The following is a 23,763-nucleotide window of genomic DNA, read 5'->3' as shown; positions in this document are numbered from 1 at the left end:
AATGCAGTATTCGCAAAAAAAAATAAGGCATAACAGTTCGCACGACATGCTCGCGCCTTGCATCCGCCATTTGCAAAGGCAAGTCATACTGCTTTGGTTTTATCGTAGGTGTTGTGTAAGTTGCGCTCACGCGCAAGTCACTCTTTTCAACTTAAACGCATGAACAACACCACAAGCTGTCGCGGCAACAGAAAATTGCCGTCATTTGAGCGGTTAACTGGGCCTCAAATTGTATGTTCTGTGTCTGCGAGAAACTGCCGAAGGTTAGTGACACTTCGACCATGAATTCTATGTTTTAAACCTTGAACTCCCTTTATTAACCTTGGCGCCAGCAAATCTAAAAGCAAGAAACCACCAAACACGGAAGCACCTATTTGATGTCTAAAGTATGTCTTGAACGGATAATTGAAAAGCCTTGTAGCTGTATCGATCAAGACATTTTGTAAAAAAGTACATGAGTACTTCAGTAGATTTTGTAAAAACTACTTCATTTTCTAAACTTATTTCAGTAAGCCCTGCTAACGTTACACTAAAAGTTGGCTAACGGACATCTTGACAAGAACAACTTGAAGCCTTTTATTAGACATTTCCTCAACTTTTCAGTGGCAGTGGCTACAGTAACACGAGGTCTGTCCTCACTTACAATTTGTTTTAAAGGAGACATGGTCATCAGAAAAACCATTTATATGGTCGGATAGAGTGATGCACAGGTTGTTTTTCCAGATGTGGACCATGGGAATAGTGTAGCATACCCCGATTGGGCGACTAGTGCACTTTGCTTATAACTTACTATAAATTATAAATTATGTAAACTATTATAAATTATGACTAGTGCATAATTTTATATATAAAACAAGATCTGTATTATGCCGATGTTATGCAATGTTCCACCTTGGACTGAAACAAGGATGTCACCTCTGCACGAAACACGTCACTGTCGACAAAACTTTGCCCATGCTGGGTCTGCTGCGACCTGAAATAGTTTCTAACATGGAAACATTTTTGTCGGTGATGCTGCGGCTCAGGCAGAGATGACATCCTGGTCTCAGTTACAGCCGGCAGCATAACATTAAACAAGTATACGAAAGAGAATGCCTGTGCTGCAATGAATTCTGAAAAATAAAGAATGGTTCATATCTGAAAAAAAAAACACTTTGCGCACCGCTCTATCCAGCAGTAAAAATATTTTCTTCTGCTGTCCGTTCCTCATTTAAAAGTAAATTATAACTTCATTTGTGGCTTCGCCTTGTTAAGAATATCCATGTGCCTGCAGAGCATCACGCAGAAATAATGACCAGTTATTTGGCGCACCGTTCATTGCGGAATTAGCTTTGTTTCGTTGCAATCTCTGGGAGCTGCCACTCCCTCATTGCGGAAGTGGACGAATATACTTCCGAGGACCTTCCGGGCGCGCAACCGTCAGGTCGGCTTACGTCCAGGAAACGCGGGAGCCAGTCAAGGGACACAGGACAGCAAAGCCACCGAGTTGTACTCGGACAGCTGCGATTCCTCGGACAACGACTTCAAGGTTATCATGAGCTGAAATGCAAAACAAAAAGACTGCTGCCGGCGTCATCGCCGGCAAATGTTTCAACCATGAAGGATATACCACAGCGCTGGCCGCACACTGTGCTCTTCTTGATCGTGGACCCTACGACCAATTTGCGCCTCCTGAACAGGCAGCTTCTTTCCACATTACTTGAGGGCATTGCGCCGAATTAGATTGAGGATGTGAGAATAAACTCGCGGAAGAATGTCCTGGCTGTAGACGTTTTACATCGTAGCGCACCACTAAGCCTTCGGAATATCACGGAAATTGACATTGTAAAAGTGCACCGCACTGTTGGCGTCAACAATGCGGAGCGCCGCCATGATATATACCGTGCAACCGAAGAAAGTGGCAAGAGTCGATCATCCTGAAGAGTGGCCTGCACTCCCAAGCGCACAACCTGCCACGGAGACACCTCGAAAGCCACCTCCATCGACACCCTCACCAACCACTGCTCCAATGAAGACTGATGATCATCTGCTTCTAATAAGGCTGCGGTCACTGATGCTATGCGTGTTCTACTCAGCAACATGAAAACCACTTCGGCGCAGAGCACGCTGCTGGTGCTGGACACCCTGGGTCAAGTGCTTGCGGCCCTAGCGTAAAGCAATGGCCTGCCAGAAGCCATCGTTTCCAGAGGAAGTTCAGAAAGCATATGTCTTGCAATGGAACGCCAGAGGACTTAAGTCGTGCATGCCCGACTTTAGACAGTTTGTATTCGTGAATCAGTTTCCCATTATTGTCATTTGTGAGCCACGAAAACACACCGCATGACGGACTGTGTCGCCGACGAAGATGGCTTTCAAGGCACAGCGGCCTGCCCGACATTGAACTCCGGGGCCACCAGAGTTCAATGTCGCCTCCCCCCCCCCCCCCCTTCGCTCTTACCTGCCTCCCAGAACCTTGATCGGGACGGAAAGCGACGCGCTTCCCTCCCTTGCGTGCGTTAGATTGAGCCGTGATTGGCGGCTCGCCCTCGCACGTTTTCACTCGCACATACAGCACACGGTGCGCGGTGACGATTATATTGCCGTTGGGCTTTATGCGGAACCTCACGGCGACGGACGGAAGCGACGGCAGAACCGCGCCTGGAATGTCTATTTAATTGCTATCGCAATAAAGCTTCATCAATTCAGTACCTATTCTCTACATCTCTTTTTCAATTTGGATGAACAAGCAAACATTGGTTGTTGATTTGACATTCAAAACACGTGTTTTTCAGATGGTAATGTTAAAATTTAATTGTTCACTTCACTATTCTAACACCTGTGCTATTAGCAACTTTTACGGCGCCATCATAGCCGTAGCAATGGCGCTATGCGGTTGAGAAAGAAACTACAGGTTCCGCTTGCGGCCCTTCGAGGTTGCTGTCTGTTAACGCCTTACTGCAACAATCCTCGGTATTTGAGTTTTCAGCGAAATGGAATGAACTCCAAATAGCAATAGTTATTCGTCCCTTGTGTATTAAAATTACTCTCCTAACGGGTGCTTCGCTTTGGAAGGTTGAACAGCATCGCTCTTTGAATTACCTGGTACATCTTTCCAGGCTCAAAAGAAATCATACTAAATATTTCAAAAGTTACGTCACTTTTCATTTTGACCTCTTCCATTTCGCTGTTTCTAACAAGCAAATAGTTACAGGTTACTTTCACATGAAGAAGAAAACAGTGCTTTGTTTGATTTATGGCGATAGAGTAATTTCAATTGAAAGCGTAACAGGTTCACATCCATGAAATGTAATTTAATATGAGCACCTTCAAAACATAGGTGACGGTGTGAATGAAACCAAATGGACGACGAATACTTCCCGCGTGATAGTGGGTACGGTCACTTCTTCTTCTTCGTATGGTTTTGCGTGCCAAGACCAGTTCTGATTATGAGGCACGCCGTATATAGTGGAGGCCTCCGGATTAATTTCGACCATCTGCGATTCTTTAACGTGCACTACAACGCAAGCACACGGGCGTTTTTGTATTTCGCCTCCATCGAAATGCGGCCGCCGCGGCCAGGATTCGATCCTGCGATCACGTGATCTGGTGACTGAGCCACCGCGGCAGGTTATTGGTGCCAATCATGTGAGCATCTTCGACAACTAAATTCTGTCGTACGTTACTTTTCCTTTATCGGCTTCCCCACCAACACCACGCTAATAAAATTCTATGAAAACAACCGTAGCTTAATCATGTCAAATGGAGCTTATTTGATCAAATGCACCCTTAAATATGTGCATAATTCACAAGAATAAGTTAGGTAAGCGCACGGCTAAAGATTTGAGTAATTCAAGGTAACTGCAATAGGCGTGAATTTTGTCACTTCTGTTTCGGAGAGCCATGCTCAAATACATGGTCACATCTACACGATGTAAATAAACTCGATGATTAAATAATTGATTGATTGATTGATTGATTGAAATAACCTCGTGTCACTGCTTTGCCATCGTGTCCAACTCTAGTCATTCTGTATCCAGTAATTCATCACCCAACAAAAAGTGAAATCGCAATATTCAGGAGACAACATAGCTTTATTTCTGTTACAACAATGTTGCGACACACATTAGATGACGCCTCACTGATATTTTTTTCACATGGTAGTGAATACAGTTTACATCTATGACGTAGCTCCTCATGTTGCGCCTGAAGTTACTTCAAATAAAATGAAAATTGCATCAAGTAAACAAACTGTATTTTATCATATTTTGGGGACCAAGTATTGTGTTTGTATTGGCAAGTTTTCCTTAGATCTTGAGGCTGTCTCTAATAAGGTACATCACATCAATACGCAAGAATCTGCTCCAGAACAGCTGCAGGTGGGGCATACCTACGATTCCGAGAGCTTCCACGAAACCAGTAATTGCTGGGCTCAATCCTGTCATGTACAACTGGGGGTCGTCAAGGCTGTCGGGTTTGATGTTTTGCAGCCGAACCCGGTAAGGGTCCTCAGGTGTTGGATCAGACTCAAAGAAGATGCGCATCTTGCTGGTAGAAACCTTGGAAGTTTAGAAATAAAGATAAGAAGCTGTTAATCGGCCAGCCAACCGTGTAACGTAAACAATGCAAATCAATACATAGTACGTGCAGAATATATTTTAATCTATTTCCTTAGACAGTTGCGGAATACCAATATGTAAGTGCTAGCCGGACAATTAGGTGTTTTTGTTTCTTGTAATTACTCATTTGAGATCCTCATAATGACAGAAAGAAAGCGAGTAACGTAGATTAAACATATTTGCTGCTTAGTGTGTTTATTGTGACTGAACACTGCCGCACTATTCCACATCAAAATAGACTGGAGTAGCAGACACATGCCACACAAGGTCTCATCTATGCGGCCATGAAAGGACGAGTACCGTTTTGTTTATCTTGTGAGGCATTTGAGACGATGCTTGCGTCCATAGAGACGAATACTTTTCCGGTGCTGGCTCACAATCTCGCGATTCAATGGCTGCTGTATTGCGGAGCTATAGTTCAGCAGAACGCAATGGTTCTTACCAAGGATAAATTGTGATATTATGATTTGGTAAACTTTTTCTATTTGAATATGGTGATGGCACAGCGCCCGGCTGAAGTACAATAAAAAACACAAAAGTGTTTTAAGCCGGGTTTCACGGCTTATTTCCGGCAACGGATGTAACGTCCGCCATTTAGGAGCGGTGAAGCGAAGCACTGCATCGTGACACTAACGAGCGCCGACAGGGAGCGCTTCGGTAGTCACAGCGCAGTGTAGCCATACAATAAAGAACCCAGTGTAAACGGCTTCGTTATTTTGTAAACTCTTCATTTTCAACGAAGTACTGTGTAGTAAATAATAAAATAAACATTATTAAAAGTGTCCGATGACAGGATTTTAAACGACGACCTCTAATAGAGAAGCCCAACATTGAAAACACCACGCCACGGACGCAAGCACAGGCACTCGGATTAGAACGCTCATATGAATTTCTCGCGGGCAAGTCGGCGCGTTGGGATACCTGGCGCGTTTCAACTCCGTTCGCCAACAGGATGCCGGATGCGAAGGAAACATGCAACATGATCGCCATCACGCCAATCGTGCGCCATTCGCTGCAGCGGACCGTGAGTTCATGAAGCAAACATGCGACAGCTTCTGCGAAGACACGTTTCACTTTCGTGCTCGACCAATATCTATGAAAGAGGGATCAGCCATATTTTTTTATGTGTAAAGCTGACAAAGTTATGATCCATTTCATCAGTTAACGATCAGAAGTAATTTCTATCAACTGCTGAAAATGTAAAAGGTACGTTTTTCGCATTTATTACTCCCTTAACTATATGTTGCCTGTTAGTCAGAAACAGATTTCATGAGGTTGAGACCAAATTAACGATCACTCGTACTCCTACGTTAAGATACATTTCCCACCCCAACACTTGCTCCTCCTAAGTAAATATGCACCTCGACTTATAACAGTTTTTTTTTATTTAACACACAGACTCATAACGCACCACGTGCACCTGGCCGTGCGCTGCACTCGGGGCGCGAGGCAATCGCGAACCAGAAACGAGGTAAAAGAGAACAGGGAATTTTACTTGAGCATTTGCGGTGTCGCTCACTCAAACCGGTATATTGTAAAAACTTGCACAGAGCAGCTTAGCGGGAGCGCTAAGGCGCGTGCGCACAACACTAATGCCGGCCGCGAGTGGTAAAACGTTTCCGTCGGTTCGCTAAAAAACCGAATGAACAGAGCGTGGCCGTGTGTCCACTTGGTTTATTTGTCATTTCGCAGCCATCATGACTGCCCGTCACTTGTTGCTGCCAGAAACGAGCCTAATAACTACGCGAAATAAGTGCAGCTTATGGCACTGGCTGAGCACGTAAGATGTGGGCGGAGCGGACAGTGAGTGACGCTAAGCGGAAACTATTTATTAAGGAACAGTGGCCGCGGTTTTCACACAATGGTGTGTTGTTAGTACGGGTTCGTTGTGCTGACCTCACAGCTACATTGCACAATAGAAGTGCTCACCTATCAAGTTCAAGGTCAATGTGGGTGCACTTTGGGTGCGGGTGTAGCTAGTTGTCCACATTGAAGGAATTAGGAGGAGGCTGGCGGCTATTCTAATGTTTAATTTTTTCACTTAGTTTGTTTGCCATATAAATAACAAAGGGCTGGTCAAAATTTATATCACACATTTGGCTACGTTAACAGAGAAGCTCTTTTTAAGGTGTTCGAGAAGCTCTGAAAAAAATGCAAATTACAAATTATGTCCCACTACAGCCTTCTTTTTTAAAATTGTGGTGAATTACGCTGGAGCAAAAGGGCACATTGTATGAGGCTCTGAAATTTATTTCTGCCTTATAGATTCATAAGTCGACAATGAACAAAACAAGGACAACTTGTGGCTCTGCTAGCATTGAGACGATGTACTAGCTCCACACTGCACATATGCCTATATAGGCGGGAAAGAAGAATGTGCATGTTTCTGATTGTTCTAACATATTCTCACAAGCACAATCCTTTAAAAGGTATACGAGCGCGTATATCTTTGCAACCGAAAAAAAAAACACCCAGGCGCCTTACTTCTACATTATTGTGTAGAGGAAAAAGCCATTACTCGATCATGCAAGGTTCGCGCGTACAGATGACACCTTATTAGGGTAACCCATGACGCAATAAGAGCTAAAGTTAGCCTTAAATTTTACCTCTCATAATTTAGCCACTTGTTTAGAGAGGTACCGCTCGGCCGTACACTTCTCAATCCGAGCAGGCGTGGTTGCGATTGAGAAAGCTCAGTCACCCACAGTAGCTATAATCAATCAAACTGAAGCTAAGCATCTAACTTTTGTTCTCTTCCGTATTTCTCTCCGTATAAATCTCTCTTCCGTATTTACTTGTGTCTTTTCTGTACTCGAGTGCCCATGCATTGTATGAAGAATGGGCAAGGCGTCTCACGTTCTCCAATGTCGCAGCGCGATACACCATACCAGAGATATTTTTTACTGTTCCCTAAGGTCCTTTTAAAACATATTGATGGCAGACTTTATGGCTTGTTCCTAAAAGAGGTAAATCAAGCATTATGTATTTTCTACCGATGTGAAGGAAACCAACCCATCACTGATTGTTCTAGTGGTCTCATGAGTATTACTTTTTCTTTCGAACGCCTTTCTTTTTTATCATTCCTGGGCAGTTCGCTTATCCTGCTGTACAATGCTTACAAATAGCAATTTTGCTGTAAAAACAATTTAGGGGAAAGCTATAAAAATATTTTTAAATGTAAAAAAGTTCATCACCAGCCTATATTTATGTCCACTGCAGAACGAAGGCCTCTCCCTGCGATCTCCAAATACCGCTGTGTTGCGCTAGCTGATTCCACATTGCGCCTTCCAATTTCCGAACTTCATCACTCCACCCAGTTTTCGACCGTCCTCGACTGAGATTCCCTTCTCTTGGTATGTATTCTGTAGCTCTAATGGTCCACCGGTTATCCATCCTACGCATTACATGGCCTGCCCAGCTCCACCTTTTCCGCTTAATGTCAACTAGAATATCGGCTATCTGTTTGTTCTCTGACCCACACCGCTCTATTGCTGTCTTATTTCGTTAGGCCTAACATTTTTCGTTCCATCGCTCTTTGTGCGATCTTGAACTTGTTCTTGAGCTTTTTCGTTAACCTCCAAGTTTCGGCCCCATATGTTAGCACCGGTGGAATGCAATGATTGTACACTTTTCTTTTCAACGAGAGTGGCAATCTCCCAGTCAGGATTTCCTGCTGTATGCACTCCAGCCTAATTATACTTTTTTATAAATTTATTTCTCATCCCCTGTGAGTAATTGACCTTGATAAGCGTACTCCTTTACAGACTCTAGAGGCTGACTGGTGATCCTGAATCCTTGTTCCTTGCCAGGCTATTGAACATTATCTTTGTCTTCCACATATTAATCTTCAACCCCACTCTTACACTTTCTCGGTTAAGGTCCTCAATCGTTTGCTGTAATTCGTCTCCATTGTTGCTGAATAGGACAATGTCATCTGCAAACCGAAGGTTGCTGAGATATTCGCCGTTGATTCTCATTCCTAAACCTTCCAAGTCTAAGAGCTTGAATTCATCTAAGCATGCAGTGAATAGCATTGGAGAGGTTGTGTCTCCTTGCCCGACTCCTATCTTTATAGGTAACGTTCTACTTTTCTTGTGGAGAACGAAGGTTGCTGTGCAATCCTTGTAGATATTTGCCAATAAATTCACGTATGCATTCTGTATTCCTTGTTTACGTAATGCCTCTATGACTGATGGTATCTCTACTGAATCAAATGCTTTTTCATGGTCAATGAAAGCCCAAGAGCATAGGACATAGCAAAATTCATTTTTGCATAGAACAGTCGTTCATTACGAATATATGTTCAGTTGTAGAACACCATCAGAAGAGGTCAGTTTTAAATATTTTTATTCGCAAATGTGACCCCTTCCCAATTTTTGTACTTCAGATTGAAAAAGCTGATAGGTATTTTTGATTCTTTTGTTGTTTTGTTCACCCCTATTTCTCCGCATCCAAGCGCTCATAGACAACGATGAAACTGTTTTGTTAGATGGCACCCTTTGGGACGGGTTTCCTGAACAGCATAGTTGAGGTAGTTGTTATATTATCTGAACTTTCATACTCCACAAACCATCCATTCTTCTTGCCATACCCCTATCTCTTTGTGGAAAGCTCTTCTAAACTGTGTGAATAATGACGTATTCCTTTCAGTGTGTAGGTAACCAATGGCTAAAATGATTAGTGCCATAAATCGAAGTGTTCAGTTTAGCTCAGAATAATTACGCTACCTGACCGTTAAAAGTTTAGAGCTGAGTAAAAAAACGTATTGTACTTGACTGCGGTGACTTTTGATTCCCTTAACCCTTTACTCATTCACTGCCAAATATACAGTAACATGTCGGCTGACTGTGCTGAAATCGTTATTTCCATTGTTTTCCCTAGAACTTCCCTCTTACTCAGACGCTCAAGTGGGTAAACTAAGCGGTGCCACATAGAAAAATCTAATGTAATTCTAGAGGAGAGTGAAGCTACGGGGATAAATCAAGAGCACTTCATCTGTTTCTTCGATACATGTATCGCATCTATCGATGAAACCCTTCTGGCTTGTAAAGGTGAATTTCGCGCACAGGTTAATTTTGCAGAGGACGCATAAATTTAGCGCGACAAGCTTAACCCGGCAGGTTATGTATCGTTTGCCTCGTCTCGAAAACGAATTATTCCTTTTTTAGGCGGATGGGAAGACGCATACGGTACATTTAGAACCACGTGTGATGCTCTCTCCTCGTGCCTCGTGGTCGTTCTTCTTTTGTGCAGTTTTTAAAGATTGTTTTCCAGTTCTGCACTTCTTATTTTGATTTGGTTTCCCCCTGCCTCTTTAATCATGTATCTGTGTCATTCGCTAATAAAACTTCACTTGGAAGACCGTGTTGTGCAATTCGCCTGATATCATGCCATCTTTACTGCGGTATAAATGGAGTTTATGATGCCTACCCTTGTTCCTAATTTTCCGCTGCCTCCGGTGCAGCTCTTCCACTCCGTGTTCATCGCCAGAAGGTCGTCGGCAAACACCACAGCTTCAATCATGGTACGGTTGCCGAAGCAGAAGCTATGGGGTGGCTTGTAGGCCCACAGACTTCCAAGGCCGGTCACTTCGACTGAAGAGGTTTTAAATCCTGCAATCCATGTCTTCTCTGTGTGGCTTGGTATTGTAATAGTCTCCGGTATCCGGCGAAGTAAGGCATTGATGCTATCTGTCCAGTCCACATTCGGGGCGTTGTCGCAGCGTGCTACGAGGCGGTATATTAGTAAGCATTTATCAAAAACACATTTATCGGTCTTTTATTCATCAGTATTTCAACCTGTGCACGCAAGAGACGCATCCAATCTTTGGCACTTGAAATAATGATTGTTAAATGGAACGTATCCCTATGCCGTGGCAATAGACATACAATTTGAAAAAGAAAACCCGACAATTTGTATTACTACGCTATAATAAAAGCCGCATTCATCGTCAACAATTGAATGTAGCATGTCGTCATTCGAGATAGCCAAAACAGTAACAACTTGTCTTAATCAAGTACTTGTAAACTTTGTCACGGAATAGAATATGATTATTATGCTGGCAATTAACATGCATACGCCCCACGAAGTCAAGCAAGCATGCTCGTGGACGCTGACCATAACTTTCAATCAAGAAAAATTATCTGGATGATTCGTGTAGGGGCAATTTGGTTTGTTCTATGTGTACTGTACTATGTAAACACAGATTGTTCACTCTGCGTTTGAAAGAAATATGCTACTTGAGTCGCATTTACCTGTTTAAACACGTTAGTAAAACGACTTGGCTTCATGGAAAGCATTAAAAAAAGTTTCTCCCCTAAATAATTCAGAACGTTTTAAATGGATGAATAATATATATGACTGTGTAATTTTTTGGAAGCTTGTTATTTATTCATTTTGTCAAAGCTCTTAATGTTTAGCATATGTCAAGAAATTGATTCGAAAGGAGCAAGTGTGTGTGCTTGTCCTGTTTTTGTGTTCGCTTTGCAGCAATATTAGGCACTGAAGATACGTGTAGTAGTGCAGAAAGACTGATCCAGTAAGGTTGCTCACCTGTAACAAGCTTAGAATAGTCATTGGCAGCGTTGCCAAGCTGAGACAGGGCGAGCAGAGCTATAGGGATGGCAAGAGAAGCCATGGCGGTTCTTTAACTTGTGCAGGCTTTCCAGTCCTGTGCTCGCAAGTTTCTGCGAAAATATATGTCCAGAAAACAAATGAATATTACGTGAACGATACTGAAGTAGAGGCTTTAGAGAGCCAGGTGTAGATTGTTACCACTGTAAAGAAAAGACCGCACCAGACAAACACTGTGGAACCTGCACATAAGGCTGGACATTCTGCAGAGCCTAAGTTATATACATTCTGGTTATCCTGACACCCCCCCCCCCCCCCCCGCTCCTAACGAAAGCGGTCGACAAGGCAGCGAGTCTGAAACGGTATGCATGCCGAAGATACATACCGAGGCGAGAGAAGTGAACGACTTCAGTGCTGCGGCAACGGCGGTCAGTAACCAAGGTAGCAAGAGCTACGCGATAGTTCACGGCAGATGTTTTTTCAACGACAGTTTATGGGCCGCGATACATATGAAGAAATTTTTCACAGAGCCCCCGCACTTGAACAGGTGTCCACAGGAGCACTTGGTCGCATGGCCGCGGTGTTGGCGCGCGCAATTTCGCGGCATGGGCGACGCGGGCGGCGAACTCCTCTGGTAGCGATGCGGATGGAACAGAAGGCGTAGACAGAAAGGTGGTGTCCAAAACAAAAGACGGTGCACGGCCGTACACGAGGAAAAAGGATCTGTTTGTTGTGCGTTGAATGGCAGTGCTATATGCAAACGAGACGAAAGGAAGTATAGTGTCCCAGTTTGTGTGGTCGGGTTTCACATACATGGAGATCATGTCGGACAGAGTTCGATGGAAACGCTCGGCAAGACCATTGGTTTGGGGATGATACGCTTAGGTGGTCTTATGGATGGTGTTTGAGGTCTGAAGGACTTCAGCAAGAACATGGGAAAGAAATGTCTTGCCACGGTGACTTAGAAGAACGCGTGGCGCACCGTGACGCAAAATAATAGCGTGCAGGATAAACTCGGCGACTTCAGAGGCCGCACCAGAAGGAAGAGCTGCCGTCTCAGCGTAGCGAGTGAGATGGTCCATGGCAGTGAGAATCCAGCGGTGACCCGCGGGTGTAAGCGGAAGGGTCCGTATAAGTCGATACCCACGAATTTGAAGGGAACGGACGGACACAGCAATGGTTGTAAAGGGCCGGTCGGAAGAGTGGTCGAACGTTGTCGATGTTAGCATGACGCACACGAACTGAAGTACTTGGCAACACTAGTAGACAGGCCAGGTCAAAAACAGCAAGTCTTAATGCGGTCGTAGGTTTTGTGAAATCCTAAGCAGCCAGCCGTTGCGTCGTCGTGAAACGCTTGTAAAATTTGCAGTCGAAGTGAGCGAGGGACGACTGGGATCCATCGGTGACCGGTATAGTGGTAAACTTGCCGAAATAATGATCCATCATGAAGTTTAAGCCGTGCAAGTTGTCGTCTTAAGCGGCGGTTGGAGGGACGGGATAAGCCAGTGAGCCGGTCGATAATTGTGCGGCAGCATGTATTTGTGCGTTGGGGGGAGGCGAGGTCTCTTGATGACAGAATGTCTACCGAGGTCATGAACCGTACCGGGGCCATCTTTGTTGTCGGTTTGCTGGGTGGTGCCGTACGGATGGAAGATGAAACATGGGCATTTGGCGACAGCGGGCAGCGAGGTAAAGCGTCAGAATCTTGGTGTTTCCTGCCAGACCTATATGTGACAGGGTGCTGCATATTGTGCAGCACCCAGCGGCTGCAGCACCCGCGGCCGTTGGGTGCTGCAAACGCAGCACCCAACGGCAGAGACGTCCGGACAAATTCTTTAGGGAGGACAACCAACACAGGGCATGATGGTCAGTCACAATTATGAATTGGCGGCCGTATAAATAGGGGCGAAACTTTTGTACGGACCACATGATGACAAGGCATTCTTGTTCAGTGATATTATAGTTTCACTCAGCAGGAGAAAGAGTACGACTCTCGTAGGCCACGACTTGCTCTTCAGACGCGTGGTTCCACTGCAGCAGTACAGCGCCGATTCCATGCCTACTTGCGTCAGTGTGTAGAATAGTAGAGGCTGTGGGATCAAAGTGACGAAGCACTGGTCCTGATGTGAGGCATCGCTTGAGGGTCTGAAAGGCGGCTTCACATTCATCCGTCCCGGTAAAGGGTGTGGTCGTGGTCAGAAGTTTATGAAGAGGAGCTGCAATATTCGCGAAGCCACTGACAAAGCCGCGGAAGTACGACGTTAATCCGAGAAAGCTGCGAAGCTCTTCAGGTGTGGTTGATTTTGGGAAATGCTGTGACAGCAGCGACCTTGTCGGGATCTGACTCAATGCCGTGCTTGCTGACCACGTGACCTAATTCTTTGATGCTGCGGCTCGCAAATCGACACTTCTTAGTATTGAGCTGGAGGCCGGTCTCGGGTAGATACGTAAGAACGTCGTCTGAACGTTCTAGGTGCTGGGAGAAGCTGGACGAAAAGATGATAATGTCGTCCAGGTAACACAGGCAGGTTTTCTATTTGATGCCGCGCAGTACGGTATCAATCATTCGTTCAAATGTGGCTGGCACATTGCACAGACCAGAAGGCATTACATTAATTCGAAAATGCCATCATGTGTTGCAAACGCCGTCTTCTTTTTGTCGGGCTCATGCATCGGGATCTGCCAATATCCAGAACGCAAGTCGAGGGTCAAAAAGTATTCGGCACCTTGTGAGGTATCTAAAGCATCGTCAATACGGGGCATAGGATATACATCCTTACGGGTAATTTTGTTTAGTGCTCTATAATCGACGCAAAAGCGTACTGAACAGTCCTCTTTTAACTAAGACAACACGAGACGACCAAAAGCTTGCTGAAGGCCTCATAACGTTCCGCGCGAGCATGTCGTTGACTTGGTCTTCTATAACCTTGCGTTCAGGAGACGATACACGGTAAGGGCGGCGACGAATGACACGGGATCCGTCTTATTTCGATGCGATGAGCGGCCACGGTTGTTTGAACCAAGCCATCCGAACACACGTAAAGCAAGTTTGGTGTGTTCTTAAGATGGTCAGCGGTAGGATAAATCGGACTGTCATTGGCGCCACATAAGACTGGCCCAACATACGGAGTTCGCACTTTTCATAGAAGGAAGCATAGTTCGCGATTAAAAAATAGATGGCAGCACCAGTGTCTATAAGACGTGAAAGTCCAGCCCTGCGTCGATGGAAACACCTTCCACACAAACAGCTAGTCAGTTAGTCAGGCGAGCAGGAGGAATTGGGACTAGTTCGCGAACAAGCAGTTTCCCCTCCATCGGGTCGCTCATGGGTCCATCGCTCATGCGTCCTCCATCGCTCATGGGTCTCCCATGAGCGATGGGAGACCCGTGAGCGATGGGACACCTTACAGTCCAGCCCTGCCCTGTCGATCCAGCTCGCGCTGGCAGGCTAGCGGCCAGGAGCTGCTGGCCGTATATGGGTCCCGAAACCAAGGAACCACCCCGTCCGACGTCTGAGAAGACGTCGTCATTTGAGCTCAATAAATGCTTTTTATCTCTCTCTCTTCTCCAAAAACTACAAAGTCTTGTTTTCCGATGGGCTGTCGAAAGAACTGGAAGCAGGACGCACGGGCGATGAAGTACGGCGGTACGGTGACGGGGAATGACGACGGGGTGAGCGAGAAGACCGGGACATACCCTGGAACAACGGAGATGAGGGCGAGCGACGTGACGAGGATATATAGGGTCGTGGAACGTAGGTGTCGGATCTGGGCACATAGTTTCTCTCATAGGCGGAATAGCCACGTCGTTCATCTTGCTGGTGCCGGCGGCAGCAACGAGATATGTGGCCGCGTATGCCACAGTAGAAACATACTGTGTGAGAAGGGCGCCAGGCAGAGTCGTATGGTTCTACGGCCGCAGGTGAAGATGGAACCGGTACTGCAGGCCGCAAAGCAATCTCGGCGTAAGAAGGCGCACAAACAGGCGTAGGAGACCGGGCACGTGTGACACTTGTCATGGATTCCAGTTCTTCTTTGATGATCTCGCGCACATCGGGAGGACAACCGCGCAGAGAGGCCATGGCGGTGTTGGCTGAAGTATGGCTGCCGTGAAGCTCCTCTCGCACAATGATGCGGGTGAGCGCTCGCAACTCGTCGTTGTCGGTAAGGTGAGCGTCGCAGGAGGCGCGTGAAAGACGAAAGCAGCAGATCGTGGCAAGGCGTTGGCATGTCGTGATGATGTCAGTAAGTGAAAGTGTGGCTCTAGACTACAAGAGCGTTAAAGGCAATGAAGTTGATGCCTTTCAGGATATGGCGGATACGGTATCCTTCGGACATGTCACTCTGAGCGCGACGGCAGAGAGTCAGAACGTCTTCAATGTAATAGGTATAAGATTCCTCGGTTCCCTAGATGCGGGTAGCGAGCTTCTGTTTCGATACTTCGGAGCGCCCAGGAGATGTGCCGAATATCTGAGGCAGCTGCGCAGTAAATGCAGACCAATCAGGGAAGTCGCGTTCATGGTTTAAAAACCATGTTTGTGCAACCTCCCTCAGGTAGAAAGCAACATTGCGGAGCTTGTGTGCCTCGTCCCAATGGTTGCAAGCGTTCACCCTGTTGTAATGGTCAAGCCAGTCTTCCACGTCTTCGCCGCGAAGGCCAGAAAATATCCGAGGGTCGCGTTGCGGCATGGTGACGGACCAAGTATATATAGGCCCAGCTAGCGGAGCCGTGGTGGGTGCAGCAGTGGATACGTTGGTTTGTGCCATAACTGGTGTTGGCGAGCACAACCGTCGACCAGAGCGGAGCTCCAGGGGTGACCGGTAGAGCAAGAGGACGGAGAAATCTACGCACCTCCACCACTTATGAGACGACGCCCGGGACGAAGGCAGAGCTCTTGTATTTAAACGCATGCAGGGCGAGCCAGCCAATGAACAGCAACGCGACAAACGACGATGATGATTGTGAGGATGGGTATATACAGATGAAGACGATGATGAACCTGCACAGTTAGCGTTCACTATATATATATATATATATATATATATATATATATATATATATAACGGCGTTCTCTTTACTATTGCAATATATATGCATAGTCATGACTGGATCACTACACTGCAGCTGGGGTCAGTATATGCATTTATAACGGTACTTCTTCATATAAACTTTTTGGAATTTCTGTCACAGAAATGCCAAATAGACAGTATCATAAATCTCGCCGAGAACATGATGCGTCATATTAAATTTTACGCACAAAAGAATTTATTAAATTTGAATATGCAAAATTAGTACGTTGTTCTGCTAATACAAGAAAAATACCGCGAAGTCAGTTCGCTTACCTTCCTTTGAAGTGTATCGGTGGAGAGTCTTGTGAGTTTCTACTATCAGAGCGAGAATGTAACCCGCTGGTGCAGCGCGCGCGACTTTTAAGCGCTTACTGTGTTTCCCCTTGTTAGCCGCAATCCCTGACGCCGGTAAATGAGCAAAAAAAGAAAAGAAAACAGGAACAGCGTCCAGCATCCGGCGGCTATCTCGTTGACGCACGTCTTTTCCCGGCTAATTGGGAGATCAAAAGGCGTTGCCTCACGTGATATGTTTAACGACCGTGCACCCTTAGTCAAGTCCCGTATAATGTCCGGCGCATATGCGGTATATTTTAGTTTCAGCGTAAAGTACTGTACATAAACAGACTTTCAAGCAATATTATGCGTGACCATGGCTGCGGCGGCAGGCTAGGCCTGCTATATGTGGCCGCGAGCGGACGCGACTTTTGTACGCAGCCCTGCCACTTTGGCACTCGTCGTGAAAGTGTTAAAAAGCAAAAGAAGCAAGAAGTGGTGAGAGAGATGCTTTGAGGAATAAAGAACAGCGAAAGGCAAAAGAAGAGAATGAAGTAGTCGCCTCTGCATTGCTTTGATGGCGGAGGAGGTCGAAAGACTAGTCGGTCGGGAAAGAACAGTAACATGGCGCAAGCCGGCGGATGAGCGATTGTTTTCGGCGGGAATTATCGTCACATCTTTGTAATGGCGACGTTATGTGACTGCGTTGATATTGTGAAGTCATCTGGAGGTGTCGATGAACGCTCTCGATGATTGCAGTGATGTGCAAATCCACCATTGCTACCGGAAATTGCAAAAACCCAGTGCAACATCGACACTTCGTGCAAGTACGACGGCCAGATAGCCGATCAGCGACGGCGGGCCCAGGAGGGCATACTGCAGAGCTGCGAACCCTTGTCGATTCGGTAGGTCGATTTTTGCTTCCCATACGCTACGCTTACTAAATGCTTAATTTCTACCGTTGCATTAATATTGTTGCAGGAAGAAAGCAGGCCCACGAGTGTAGAAGAATGTATATTTACAAGCGAAGTATATGGCGTTCAGGCAACGACCAGAGTCTTCGTCTTCCTCTCGTTAGTGTTCCCTTCTTTCCCTTCACCGTAACATGATCCGCCCGGTTGGGTTAGCAGCTCCGGCCCGGTGCAGGTTATAGAGCGTCGCTTAATGGGGCGACATAGGGCTTGAGCCTGGCGACGTGAACAACATCGCTGGTGACTTTGGGAGGCACTGAAGGCTGACCGACTGAGGCGATCTCGTATGTCACGTCGGATAGTTGTCGTAAGATCTGGTATGGACCAGAATAACGGGAAAGTAGATTTTCCGACAAGCCGACGCGACGTGAAGGCGTCCAGAGAAGGACAAGGGAACCAGGTGAAAAATGGTGGTCTCGGTGCCGAAGGTAGTAGCGTCGCTTTTGAGAAGCTTGCGAGACTGTGAGGCGATGACGGGCGACCTCTCGGGCCTGGGTGGCTAAGGCAATAGCATCGCGAGCGTAACCAGTACTGGGTGATTGTACTGCGGAAGGTAGCGACGTGTCGATGGGCAAGGTGGGGTTGCCGCCATACAAAAGGTAAAAGGGGGAGAATGCGGCAGTATCGTGACGGGACGAGTCGTATGCGAAAGTGATGTATGGTAAAGCGACGTCCCAGTCGCGGTGATCGTCTGAAACGTACATGGCCAGCATTTAGTTAGTGTGTGGTTGAGTCGTTCGGTGAGGCCGTTCGTTTGAGGGTGGTATGCGTGCTGGTGGCAAGCTGGTGTTCTGTAGAACAAGAGCGCAGCAGGTCATCGACGACCTTCGAGAGAAAGTAGCGGCCGCGATACGTGAGTAACTGGCGAGGGGCGCCGTGGTGCAGGATGACGTCGTATAGTAAGAAGTGTGCGACATCTGAAGCGCAGCTGGTTGGCATCGCTCGTGTAATGGCATATCTCGTGGCATAATCTGTTGCTACAGCAATCCATTTGTTTCCTTTCATGGAAATTGGAAAGGGGCCAAGGAGGTCGAGGCCCACACGGAAGGAGGGCTCTGTAGGGATATCAATTGGTTGAAGCAAACCAGCAGGAGGCATAACAGGCGTCTTTCCGCGCTGACACAGGTCGCAAGAAGTGACATAACGGTGCACAGAGCGATAAATGCCGGGCCAGAAGAAGCGGCGCCGCAGGCGCTCGTAAGTACGAGTGATGACCAGATGTACAGCAGTAGGAGCGTCGTGAAGTTGCTGGAGCACGGCCAGTCGAAGGTGCTTTGGAACGACTATAGGAGGAGCTCCGGGCCATTAGGACGAACACTACGACAGTATAAAGTTCCATCGCGCAAGGTGAACATCCGCAGAGATGAGTCATTATAGGCGAGGAGCTTCGGCGTTCCATAATTGTTCGAAGAACAGGATCTTGGCGTTGCTCGTCGCCAATATGGAGAAAGCTGGAGAGGGACAGAATACTGATGTCCGAGTCTGCATCGGTATCGTCCGGTTGAACCATGGGATTGCGTGACAGGCAGTCAGCGTCTTTAAGCAGGCGCCCTGACTTATACATAATAGAAAATGTATATTCTTGTAGACGCAATGCCCAAAGTGCAAGTCTTCCAGTTGGGTCCTTCAAGGAGGAGAGCCAGCAGAGTGCGTAACGACGCAGAAGCTCCGACCGAAAAGGTACGGCCGAAATTTTGCGACCGCCTATACGAGCGCGAGACATTCCCTCTCAGTGATGGATTAACTTCGCTCGGGCGTGGAAAGAAGGCGGCTTGCGTAAGCGATTACAGGGTCGTGGCCCTGCTGACGTTGAGCGAGGACAGCGCCGATGCCATAACCGCTCGCGTCAGTTAATACTTCAGTAGGCGCAGAAGGATCAAAGTTCGACAGAATCGGGGAAGTTGTAAGCCGCTCGATCAGGGTAGAGAAGGCTTGCTCCTGCAGTGGTCCCCAAGAGAAAGAGACATGTTTCTTAAGAAGGTCAGTGAGAGGGCGAGCGATGTCGGTAAATTTTTATTGCGATAGCAATTATATGGACACTCAAAAGCAGATTTCTGCCGTCGGCGTCGCCGTCGCCGTCGCCGTGAGGTTCCGTATGACGTCATTTGGAGATGAAATCGTCGCCGCGCGCCGAACGCTGTATGTGCGAGTGAAAGGGCGCGAGGAGCGCGTCCTTCACGGGGAGTGAACGCACGGCGGAGCACAAACGCGCGTTCTGCGCCGTGCTCGCTTAAGGGCTGCAGAAGTAGGCGTCTCTTTTCTCCTTTACAATCACCATATATGTAGAGCAAACGCGCCTTCTTCGGACGCGCGAGAGGCCGTGGGGGAGGGGGAGGGAAGGGAGGCGACGTTTAGCTGCGGCACCAAGTGCCTATTTATATCAGAGGCTCCAGCAACAGTCACCAACGCCGCACGCATTTTGAGCTAACGCGGGCAAAACGCCGATGGCGTCGACAACAGTTCTGCGTGTTGTTGCTACCAAAGCCGCTCACCTTACTTCGTATGACATTGCTGTGTTGCTATCGCATTCATTGCTTCGCCCTTAGGGCGAAACTGTGACATTTTTTTCTCAAATCGCCGGAAATAAGAGCATAAGCCCAGAAAACTACGGACATCGTTTGTGGAAGAAGGTACAGGAAAATTTCGCACGAAGTGGAGATTCTGTGGATCAGGTTGGATTCCAGCGGCATTTCCGAGATAGCCGAGCATGGTCTAGAGCGGGGCTACGCAGTAGCCCCGCTCTAGATAAGCAATTCTTGGCTGTCCAGCGTGCCCGCGACCGGGCCGGTGGGCTAGATCTTCCGGTCCCGACGTGGGACTACCCGGGTGCGCGACGAGTTCGCGTCCCCGCCGGACCTCCAATAAAAGTTATTTCACTCACTCACTCAGTTCACAAGGTAAGAAGACGACGAAGAGCACTATGGCACACTCTATGTCCTTCTTGCTTATTTCTGATGCCAACCGATTTTCATGAATGTCACCCATTGAATGACCCACATTTTAGCTCAAAATGAAGTCTCTAGTGCTCGTGGTCCTTCTACGTAAGGAGGAAAACGTTGTACACATTTCAGACACACTTTGGAAACGGCCTGGAAATGGTGACTTAATGCATTTGACCTCATAATTACCCCACATGTGCGACATAACACTCCGTATTGTGCCTAACATTTCCAACTTTACCTAAACCTAAAAAACTCCTGGAGGGATCTTGTTTTTATCCCAAACTATTTCTCCAGTTGAGGCTTTATTTCATATATACTACACACTACTCACGAATGACCAAACGCAGGCTTCGCTATGCGCCTGCAATACATACCAACGGCTATTAGGTTCGAGATTTCTCGGCCAGGAGTGCAAAAAGCACGCCTGCGAATACAGCGCGGTGTCCTTACCGAAGCATAGGGATTGTGGCCTTGCGCCCTTTCCGAAAGTCTAAACAAATCTTGAACCACACAACATGGTACACTTTACGACAAACATGTAGATTTCGTTGTTTCCATCAGCATCATCACCATCATCCTCTACAACATCATCAGCCTATATTCATGTCCACTGCAGAACGAATGCCCCTCCCGGCGATCTCTAATTGCCCCTGACTTGTGCTAGCCGATTCCAACTTGCACATGCAAATTTACTAACTTCATCACCCCACCTAGTTTCCTGCCGTCCTCTACTGTGCTTCCCTTCTCTTGGTATCCATTCTGTAACCATAACTGTCCACCGGCTATCCATCCTACGCATTACATGGCCTGCCCAGTTCCATTTTTCCCGCTTAATGTCAACTAGAATATCGGCTATCCCCGTTTGCGTTCTGATCCACACCACTATCTTCCTGTCTGTTAACGTTAGGCCTAATAAGTTTCGTTTCATCGCTCTTTGCGCAGTCCTGAACTTGGTCTTTAGCTTCTTGTTACGCTCCAAGTTTCTGCCCCATATGTTAGCGCCTGTAGAGTGCAATAGAATGCAACGCGCCTGTGGGATGGAACATTTTCAGGCAAGGAGTGGCGCCTGACACCGGAACAAAATATCACCGAGATCTAGTAGGGCTATACTAGTCAAGGCGCAACCAAATTAAGAAGGCCCACTAACCTTCAACAATGTCACTCCCTCAAAACAACAGGAATTGGCCTCCCTAGTGCAGTATTCGGCCACTACCTTCCTCATGACTACTACAATTCACCCAATGTCCTGAGTCCCCAGGGGACGCGGAACACCTTACCAAGGTGGTGGTCAGACCAGCGACGCGGCAGAGGGTTCTAAGACTCTCTGGGTCTGGACAGGCCGCCACTGGAAACTGAACGTCGCAACGTTCAACAATTGCATCCCGTCCAGTGAGGCTAGTTTAGCAGGGCTATTTGAAGAATTATCGGGTATTGTCTGGGATATTATTGGCCTTAGTGAGGTTAGAACTGGTGAGCCTTATACAGTGCTGACTAACAGCCACGTCTTCTGCTACAGAGCTCTTCCAGATAAGAGAGAATTCGGGGTTGAATTTCTAGTCCATAAGGACATAGCGGGCAACATTGATGAATTCTACAGCATTATAGTCAGGATAGGAGTCGTCGTAATAAAGCTCAATAGGAGGTATAGAATGAAGGTAGTGCAAAGCTACGCCCCAACCTTCAGTCACGATGATGAAGAAATAGAACAGTTGTATGGAAATTTTGAATTAGTAATGAGGAAGGTGCAAACTCAGTATACTGTAGTAATGGGCACCTTCAATGCAAAAGTGGGGGGAAAGCAGCTGGGAGCAAGCAATTGGCCACTACGACATCGATTCTAGGAACACTAGAGGAGAGATGTTTATATAATTCGCGGAAATGAATGGGCTCCGAGTAATGAATACCTTCTTCAAAAAGCGCAGCAACAGGAACTGCAGCAACAGGAAGTAGACCTGGAAAAGCCCTAATGGAGACACAAGGAATGAAATAGATTTCATACTCTCTGCCGATCCAAGTCTAGATGGCTTTAGATCGGCAGAGAGTATGAAATCTATTTCATTCCTTGTGTCTCCATTAAGGTTTTTCCAGGTCTACTTCCTGTTGCTGCACTTCCTGTTGCTGCGCTTTCTGCAATCTCCGCCGCATCTCGTTAACATCGTGCGTCGGCAAGGTTATGGAGCATGCACTCCTTACCCGCATAAACTCTCACCTCGAAGATACGTCCGCATACCCGTACTCAACCATCGGCTTTAGAGCTCATCTCTCAGCCCAGGACGCCATGCTCCAACTCAAGCATCAAATCCTCGACGAAAAATCCCGATACACGAAGGCGATCCTGGGCCTCGATATCGAGCGCGCCTTCGATAGTGTCGCGCACTCTACTATCCTCGAACGCATCTCCCTACTAAACCTCGGCGAGCGCACCTAGAACTACGTACGAGACTTTCTATCCAACTGAAGGGCGTTTCTCTCGGTTGGTGATATTCAATCGGAGAAATTCGCTCTCGGATGCGCGGGAACCCCACAAGATTCTGTCATTTCCCCAATGCTGTTCAATTTGGTCATGCTCGGATTAGCACAGGAACTACAGAAGCTCGATGGCATAGAACACACCATCTATGCCGACGACATTACCATCTGGACCACTACGGGCAGCGATGGACAAATTGAAACCGCTCTGCAAGACGCCATCGATGCCGTCTAAAATTATCTCGAAGGCACGGGACTCCGATGTTCCCCCGACAAGTCAGAGCTCCTCTTATACCGCCCCACGCTCCGTGGACGCCCACCACTACGATCTACGCATAAACGCCGCTACGAGGAAATCCAACTCCACATGAGGGATGGTGGAATCATACCCGTGGTCTCCGCTATCCGGGTTCTCGGCATGACCATCGAAGCCAACGGCGCAAATTCAACGGCTATATCCAAGATCCTCCGACAGATGGCCAATACATCGCGGCTGCTGAAACGGGTGACCAACCGGCGACAGGGCATGAAGGAAGAAAGCGTCATTCGCCTTGTTCAGTCGTTCGTCATCTATCACATCACATACGTCGCCGCCTTCCATAATTGGTACAAAGCAGAAAAGACTAAATTGGACATCATTATACGCGGCGCCTACAAGCTAGCCTTAGGACTGCCAAACAACACCAGCACTGAACTTCTACTCCAATTAGGACTCCATAACACCCTAGACGAATTAATCGAAGCACAGCGTCGGTCTCATCTGGAGCGTCTCACCCTCACAGAAACACGCAGGCACATTCTAACTGAACTCGGCATCACCTACCACCGTCAACATGGAGACAAATACCCAATTCCACGCGACGTGCAGACT

At 47.1% G+C, this 23,763-nt stretch overlaps 1 protein-coding gene across 1 annotated transcript; it reads right to left on the bottom strand.

Annotated features, from left to right (window-relative positions):
• Positions 1-3,783: 3,783 nt before the first annotated feature.
• Positions 3,784-16,599, bottom strand: LOC119459585 (uncharacterized). The gene is made up of 4 exons (XM_037721292.2): positions 16,511-16,599; positions 11,148-11,281; positions 10,026-10,321; positions 3,784-4,535 (listed from the first exon to the last, which is right to left on the bottom strand). Exons 2-4 carry the CDS (start codon positions 11,230-11,232, stop codon positions 4,284-4,286), a joined length of 633 nt encoding a protein of 210 aa, XP_037577220.1. The 5' UTR covers positions 11,233-11,281; positions 16,511-16,599; the 3' UTR covers positions 3,784-4,283.
• Positions 16,600-23,763: the final 7,164 nt, after the last annotated feature.

The sequence above is a fragment of the Dermacentor silvarum genome, chromosome 7 (assembly GCF_013339745.2).
Source record: "Dermacentor silvarum isolate Dsil-2018 chromosome 7, BIME_Dsil_1.4, whole genome shotgun sequence".
NCBI lineage: Eukaryota > Metazoa > Arthropoda > Arachnida > Ixodida > Ixodidae > Dermacentor > Dermacentor silvarum.
Note: the sequence above shows the minus strand (reverse complement) of the source record. Positions and strands in the feature narration are given on the sequence as shown.

What these genes read in the sequence shown, in the direction of transcription:
- LOC119459585 (XM_037721292.2), bottom strand. Translation starts at nt 11,232, where the DNA reads ATGGCTTCTCTTGCCATCCCTATAGCTCTGCTCGCCCTGTCTCAGCTT. An exon ending in CTATTCTAAGCTTGTTACAG is followed by an intron (nt 10,322 to 11,147) that starts GTGAGCAACCTT and finishes ACCGCCTCGTAG; the next exon opens with CACGCTGCGACAACGCCCCG. An exon ending in GCGGAAAATTAGGAACAAGG is followed by an intron (nt 4,536 to 10,025) that starts GTAGGCATCATA and finishes TAAACTTCCAAG; the next exon opens with GTTTCTACCAGCAAGATGCG.